The following is an 8090-nucleotide window of genomic DNA, read 5'->3' on the forward strand; positions in this document are numbered from 1 at the left end:
CCGTCTTCCAGATTTTACCCCCATTTATTTGGCTGAGTTTCTAGCGGTGGTTCTTGCTGTGCGCAAGATACCTAACATTTTTTCCACGGTAGTAATAATTAGGGACTCGTTATTCTTATGCACTTCACTATCCGCGTCTGCCGAATCACTATCATTTCGCATACTCAGGTTTACGATCCCTCCTCAAGTCCAATCAACTCGGTTTGTTTGGTTTCCTGGACATAGGGGCCTTCATTTCAATGAATCGGCTGATGCTTTATTGAAGGCAGTCCAGAGTGGTGCAATCGTTGACCTCCTACCAACATTTGTGTTCGTTATGGCTTGCTTGCTTGGATTATTTTCAACCCCTTCTGATCCCTTGGAGGAGCAAACTTGGATATCCCGGTAACTTCAAGTTTGCGGGATCTCAGTTTCCTTCGCGCGACTATGTTGTTGTGTGCCACAGCTAACATTTTACCTCTACATGCCTGGTCCAGCGATCTCCCCACCGTGTCCGTCATGTGCTGAGCCAGAAATAATAGATCACTTTCTTCTCTTTTGTCGCCGCTACACGTAGCTAAGGAAGCGACTCTAGTTTCCGGAAACTTAGTTTGCGCCTGACTTCTGCGGTTGTTCTATCTCTTGGCGTGTCTATGCTATATAGGACGTACCAATGGGAATTGTTGCTTCGCCATTCAAAATTTTCTATACTCAAAACCCGCCGCGGTGGCTCAGTGACTAGGGCGCTCGGCTACTGATCCGGAGTTCCCGGGTTCGATCCCGACCGCGGCGGCTGCGTTTTTATAGAGGAAAAACGCTAAGGCGCCCGTGTGCTGTGCGATGTCAGTGCACGTTAAAGATCCCCAGGTGGTCGAAATTATTCCGGAGCCCTCCACTACGGCGCCTCTCTCTCTTCCTTTATTCTTTCACTCCCTCCTTTATCCCTTCCCTTGCGGCGCGGTTCTGGTGTCCAACGATATACGAGACAGATACTGCGCCATTTCCTTTCCCCCAAAACAAATTATTATTATTTAAACGACTGCCATCATGATCTGTAGTTTTACACCTTTTATCCATTTATTTCGGTCTTCTCATTTTATTATATTGCTATTGCTGTTTTTCTTTTCTTACCACCCTCAACCATCTCTGAGAGAAACTGAGTTGCTCAAATTTGGAATATCGTCTCATTTCTGCCACATGCAATCTACAAAAGTGGTAGTCACCGCCTGGTCATGGTCAATGCCTCTTGTGAGAATGCGCGATTTTTATCAGGCCAACAACAACAACAACTGATATCTCTGCCTTCCTATTTTTAGCCGATCCTCTAGTGCGGGTACGGGCCATCTTTTGTAAGGGCAACAACAACAGCTACCCTGTATATCCTGGAGGGCCAGCAGGAACTCATCCAACAAGTTCGCCGCGCGGCCAAGGCCAGTCGAATCCTGAAATGAGCAAACCACCCACCGAGCTTAAGGGAAGTCCCGCCATACGATCCTAATCAAGTTTCTTCTCTCCCTTGTATTTTTCCATCTGCCTCCTCCCATCATCATCATGTCCCGTCATGACCCTCTTTTTTCTCCTCTTCCCGTTCCCCAGTGCCGAGTAGCAGGCCAGATATTTATTTTTCAGGCCAGCCTCTTTCTCTTCTTTTATACCTCTCGAGCACTGAGAAAAGAAAGTAAAAGCTGGACATGACGCGTGCAGCGCGTTCGCCCCTGCAGCCAGGTGTGAGCACCCCGTCTGGCCGGATGATATCCGCAACGAGAAAAAGTTCGTATTGTACTGCGCATATGCTCTACACGGCATCTATTACGTGAACTGAAAGTCTTACATACGGGCTCAAAGGCACATTTACCTTGGGAGAAACAGCCTGTAGCGCTTTCTTAGGTGCTATCAAGTTGCCACGTGTAAACATAGGAAAACAGTTGAAGAAGAAGTTAGCGACGTTGCGGCGCAAGGCTACAGATACGTGGACCACTGACCCAAGCTGGCAGTCGGCACCTTGGCAGCTGAGTCCCGGAGTGGCATCCAATATGCGCGAGATAGTCTACATCCAGACAGGCCAATGCGGAAACCAGATTGGAGCGAAGGTAAGCCGCCTCTTTCGCCTCGGGATATTTCGTGGCTGGAGCTGTCGCGACTTTCTTACGACCTCAGTGCCTGTTCCGAAGCGTTTACCGCTAGCGATTGCGTTGCGGCCTTAACACCGTGCTCTAGGATGTAGTTTCAGGCTACGGGTTTAAGTACTTAACTTGTAAAAAAGTCATGGCTGGTAGTAGCCGCACTGCTTTTGTACTTAGTCGTGCCTTCTGTGCGTAGCACGTTGCGCCCCGGCGCAAGTGGAATCTCAGGTTCTTGACCTTTGTTTTCCAGTTGACATTTTACTTGCCGCTCGCTATTTGAGTTTCTTGTTGGTTTATGTCACCTACCTGAGCCTTTACCGTCGTTCTTGGCGGAGAGGAGACATGTAGCTGTCTTAGGCCTCTGACTGCCTCAAAAGGGATCAGGCGGAGGCCGGGGATTCTTTAATGGGATTTTTTCCCGTATCGTCTAGGTTTCGCGCCTGACGCTATTCAATGGACTGAAGTGCTTTAGGCTCTGCCAGTTTTTCGCCATCAGGAACGCTGATGATTATGAGCCCCAGAATGCCACCTGAACCGGTTTCAGCTATGATGTTTAAGGTCTTTGGAGTTATTTCGTGTTAGAAGCGAATTCATGTCTCTAAATGTGCTTTGATAGTGGTCGCTGCTCACTGTGACACCATGATGAGTACCGATGTCTTTACACGTTTGCAGTTTTGGGAGGTCATTTCCGATGAGCACGGCATCGATCCAAGCGGAACGTACTATGGTGATTCCGACCTCCAGTTGGAGCGCATCAATGTCTACTACAATGAGGCCCCCGGTACACGTCTTCCTGTATTTCGGTTGATAATTTCACTTTGGAACTTTCTCGTACCGTAGAGCGCGCTTTGCTCTTTAACGCTGTTAAACTGACCCCTGGCCTCTCAGCGGAGCATCCTGAGCGGCACGCCCTGGCGAGTTTTACACCGTAAAACCGATCGCGGATGATTTTGATTAGTCGCACTGAACGCGTCATGGCCTCTTCTGCTTGCGGCATGTTATGCCAGTGCAGTTGTTCAGGCCACATTTTTTCAGCACATCTAGGTTCACTTCGAACGTTCTTCATCAAAAACGATTTTTTTTCCCCACAAGTCAGGATTGTTCACAATGCCGCTGACGGAGTCGTGAATAATAACCTGGTCAGGTTTGACGATGACATACCGTTAGTCTCACCTCGACAAAGTTTCCCCGTGTTGTCGTGGGTGGGATAAAAGTTTTAACGCCATGTTTGGCAACAGTAACGTTGTTGTTCTTCAGTGGCTATGGCGTTCGGCTTCAGCGTCATCGTGGGATCGCATTTTGCGGCAGCGGCCGCATTTCGATGTAGGCTAAATGTTAAGACATGTGCTCGGTGATGTTATCGCACGTGAAACAGCCCCAAGTGGACCAAAGTAGTCCGTACGCCTGCATTACTTCCCCTCTGATAACCCAGTAGCGCCTTCCCAATTATAATACCATGTACCGCTTTAAAAGTTTAGTAATAGAGAACAGAATGGCTTAAAGCAACGTTAATTGCAGTAACTATATTTTAATGCATTTAAATTATCCTAATCACATTGTAAGTGGTTTTGCTACTCCAACCAAATTTAATAAACATTGTTGATGCTGCTGTTTAAGGATTGGACGGGGGGGGGAGGGGGTCTAGGGCTATTATTGTGCGGCTTTTATCAGCTGTCACATCTTTATTGTTAGTAGGATCTCTTTTCTTTGCTTCTTTTGCTTATTTCTTTGTGATGCACGCATGGATTGTAACCACACAAACGTACTTTTGTTGCACCTAAGTGATATTTATTTTTTGTTTGAGGAGATAAATACGTGCCTCGGGCCATCCTGGTTGACCTGGAGCCGGGAACCATGGAGGCCGTCCGCTCGGGACCCTTCGGGCAACTATTCCGGCCGGACAACTTCGTGTTCGGTAAGGGGTTGCTCGTCATTTCCTGAGCAACATATTTAATTTTGCACCATTCCATCTTAAAGCACACTAAATCAGCACACTCACAAGAGCGCACGATATAGACTAAACTTTAATGCGCAGAACTGGCTAAAATTTGTGCCCATATCTCTGTACGCACTGCGTACCCGTGTTGAGTTCAATTCAGTCCAAGTGCCAGTCAGTTTCATGCAGCCACGAAATCAAGTGCCTTTGAGTTGAATATGAAGTCATTTTTATAAGTTCCGTTAGAAGGGTCCCCAAGACTCACGCGTAAGCTTGAAGGTCAACACGACTTTAATGTGCAGCGAAACGGGCGTAAGTACGAGAGTGGCAATATATGTGCTTTTTCCAAATTAAGATTCTATCCGCAGTTGGTACACCGCAGAACACAACGCCCCACATCACTCCAGCAAAACGGGTATGTGACATATTAATTAATGACTGTATGTAGTCCTCAGCGGGAGAAATCTGGCAGAGTGCAAAAAAAAAATTAGGGCAGCGATAAAAGATGGGTCCTGCAGAGAGCCTCCTTCTGTCCTCGTCTTGTCTGCCACATAGCTCTTTTACCAGAGTGACTTAGTGCCGAGAGTGAGTTCTGAAGGCCGAGTGAAACATAGCCATCACTTGTTATAGTATTTACATGCCTGAAAACTAATTAAATTAATTCACACGTAACAGCATCCTAATATTATCCAAACTTAACTTTACCTATGAAATGCGGTGTTTATCCGCCTATTGGCTAGTGCCATCAGGCCACTTAAGTCAATTTTTGTTGCCTTTCTGGCTGCTGTGTGAAGTGTGTTTGGATAGTGGCTTTCCTTTATTGCATATTCCAGAACTGATTTTCTTCAGGATACAGTTTGTGCAAGTATACGCCTTTCACGACCTGCCCCTTCAGGTCAGAGTGGTGTTGGCAACAACTGGGCCAAGGGCCACTACACCGAGGGTGCTGAACTGGTGGACTCGGTGCTCGACGTTGTGCGCAAGGAGGCGGAATCCTGCGACTGCATGCAGGGATTCCAGCTGACCCACTCCCTGGGCGGTGGTACTGGATCTGGCATGGGCACACTGCTCATCTCGAAGATCCGTGAAGAGTACCCCGATCGCATCATGAACACCTACAGTGTAGTGCCTTCTCCAAAGGTGTGTGACATTATCTGCAGGACCAAATTTCAGCATCTTTGAAACAAATCAAACATGACATTTCGGCCTTGCTTTATAAGGCGTCTTCCTTGAAATTTGATTAGTCGTTATGCACAAAGTTCTCATTCTCTTCCTGCGGCTACCTCTAGGTTTCGGACACTGTCGTCGAGCCCTACAATGCTACTTTGTCGTTGCATCAGCTTGTGGAGAACACCGACGAGACCTTCTGCATCGACAACGAAGCACTCTACGACATCTGCTTCCGGACGCTGAAGCTCACGACTCCCACCTACGGAGACCTTAACCACTTGGTTTCTGCAACGATGTCGGGTGTGACCACATGCCTGAGGTAAGTATTTCGCAGCTTCGTTCAAGGGGTCACTTAAGCGCCTCATGCATTGTCATAAAGAGCCCAAAGAGGTCGACACCATCCGCCGAATTGCTAGTTCCGACGGCAGTGATCGGTTCATTATGGAACAAGCACTGCAAAGACTGTGGTCGCCAAGGTCTTTTACAAAATATTTAGAGTAATACACTACAGCTAATCTCCATGTATAAAGTGCATGTGGTGGCAATATTCTCAGAAAATACAATGACGAGCAAGAAATCAAATAAAAGCACCCTCACCGTCCGCATAAAAACTCACAAACACCGCACCTGCTATAGCCAGCCAAGCAGCTGCTCAAGGAAGCTTTGAAAATCACTTCAAGGAAAGTGAATTCGGCAGCGGCAGCAATAACGAGAAGGCGGCTGTCGTCGGGAATAATGGAGCGGCGCCTAATCTACGGCATGCGATTGCACACATTGGGAATAAAATGGCCGTGTTTAACCACTGTACCTCAGAAAACTCATGAGGCGAAAAGGTAAATTAAGGCCTCGCGCTGTAAATGATGAAAAACTACTCTGTTCAAAAAGCAAACATCTCAAATCTCTTCAAAATAATTTAGCTGTGTGTCACTGGAGAATGCTTTTTGAACTGTTTCTCCTTTACAAAGTGCACATTTATCTCGTTCAGCTCCTTAATCCTAGCGTACAGGACCTCCATATAAAGCCTCACGTACAGTGAAATCAGTTATCCCCGTTTTCTCTTCGGGAAAAGGGAATACAAATTACCACGTTTTGGTATGGAAGTTTTTCTTCGATAAATAGTGGCACTTCCTGAGGAAGTTGGGAGCAGAGTACCACATTAGCCTGCTGAGCAGTCAGTATGGAATGAATACTGGTTGCCATTGTTGGGGGATGGTGTTTTAGGGCCTGGAGAACGATCACAATTTTAAAGTGCCACGACAACCGGCAGACCGGTGAAGTTAATGGCCATCGATGTTTTCTTAATGTAGTAATTTGTATAATCTTTGAAGCTGGATACGAAGCAGTGACCACGTGAAGAATCCATTTTTATTTTTTGTGATTTTGCCAATGAATCGAAACCAGCAACAGAAGAAATCATGTTATCTTACTGGAGCTGCTTTGTTTCTCCGCCGTTGTAATTTGAGGCAAATAACAGGCATGCAGTTTTAATGTTCTCTAGAACAGACTGGCAAAGTGTGAACTATGTAACGTCTGAAATTTCCATGAGTTCGTTCTTTCATTGGGCTTCGTTGTCTGCACTGGCGTGAAGAGAACTGAATTTCAAATTTGATGACCCGATATTCAAAAGCTTTGAATGAACAGCGGCAACAATCGCGACATTCTACAAGATGCCTCCACTGACCGTTGTAGCTGCTCCATAATCTTTCCACAATCTTGTTCTGACTGCTCCCAAACAAGAGCGCCCAACATACCTCTGTAAATTCTCTCTCCCCTTGTGAATTAAGCGGGCTTCTAATCAAGCACCGTCCCATTCCTCACAGATTTCCTGGGCAGCTGAATGCTGATCTTCGCAAGCTGGCCGTTAACATGGTGCCCTTCCCTCGCCTCCACTTCTTCTTGACTGGCTTTGCTCCACTCACGTCCCGCGGCTGCCAGGAGTACCGTGCTCTGACTGTGCCGGAGCTGACGCAACAGATGTTCGATGCCAAAAACATGATGGCTGCTTGCGACCCCCGCCACGGTCGTTACCTGACAGTTGCTGCAGTCTTCAGAGGCCGAATGAGCATGCGGGAAGTTGATGACCAGATGCTCAACATCCAGAACAAGGAATCGAGTTACTTCGTTGAATGGATCCCGAACAACGTAAAGACAGCTGTCTGTGACATACCGCCTCGAGGTCTGAAGATGTCTGCTACTTTCATTGCGAACAGCACAGCCATTCAAGAGATTTTCAAGCGGATCTCCGAGCAGTTTACAGGTGACAATCGTGTTGAAAGTGCTTCTTAAAAGCACATGCTTTCATTGTTGCTACCCACTGCTGCCGATTTTCTGGAACAGCGCATTTTCGGGGACAGTTCTAGGAGTGTGACCCCGCCTGCTTGATATATTATTTTTTTTGCAGCTATGTTCCGCCGCAAGGCCTTTCTGCACTGGTACACCGGAGAGGGCATGGACGAGTTGGAGTTCATCGAGGCAGAGTCCGACTTGAACGAACTGGTGTCTGAATACCAACAGTACCAGGAGGCGACTGCTGAGGACGAGGGGGAATTCGAGTAGACCCAGGCAGAGGCCTAGTTTTTGTGTGCAGTGCTTTTTTTCTTTCGCTTTACAATAAAGTGTTTCTTTGTCATGGATCCTTTTTGAGCCAGGTGCTTGCGCACTTCAGTATGTCGTAGGCCCGGACTGCGTCAGAAGGATGGTCACGCAAAGCAGCTAAACCTTACTGTATTGCAATGTACGCACATCTGTAAATAGCCGTGTGACCGGCGTTTTCGGCATTTTGACGAAACTCTAAAATCTGTTAAAATCTTCTCATCGAACCACTTTTAGAGAGAACGCAAGGTGATCTTAAGGAAAACAAGTTTTGATGAGCTATTATTGGT

At 47.0% G+C, this 8090-nt stretch overlaps 1 protein-coding gene across 1 annotated transcript; it reads left to right on the plus strand.

Annotated features, from left to right (window-relative positions):
* Positions 1–1962: 1962 nt before the first annotated feature.
* Positions 1963–7764, plus strand: LOC144134147 (tubulin beta-4B chain-like). The gene is made up of 7 exons (XM_077667118.1): positions 1963–2069; positions 2775–2883; positions 3907–4017; positions 4934–5178; positions 5328–5527; positions 7029–7465; positions 7610–7764. The coding sequence occupies exons 1-7, from the start codon at positions 2013–2015 to the stop codon at positions 7762–7764; spliced, it is 1314 nt and encodes a 437-aa protein (XP_077523244.1). The 5' UTR covers positions 1963–2012.
* The last annotated feature ends 326 nt before the right edge of the window (positions 7765–8090 follow it).

The sequence above is a fragment of the Amblyomma americanum genome, chromosome 1, assembly GCF_052857255.1.
Source record: "Amblyomma americanum isolate KBUSLIRL-KWMA chromosome 1, ASM5285725v1, whole genome shotgun sequence".
In the NCBI taxonomy this organism is placed as follows: Eukaryota; Metazoa; Arthropoda; class Arachnida; order Ixodida; family Ixodidae; genus Amblyomma; species Amblyomma americanum.

Coding starts and splice junctions, on each gene's coding strand:
- LOC144134147 (XM_077667118.1), top strand. CDS start 2,013: ATGCGCGAGATAGTCTACATCCAGACAGGCCAATGCGGAAACCAGATT. Junction 2,884..3,906: donor CTACTACAATGAGGCCCCCG/GTACACGTCTTC, acceptor TTTTTGTTTGAG/GAGATAAATACGTGCCTCGG. Junction 7,466..7,609: donor GATCTCCGAGCAGTTTACAG/GTGACAATCGTG, acceptor TTTTTTTTGCAG/CTATGTTCCGCCGCAAGGCC.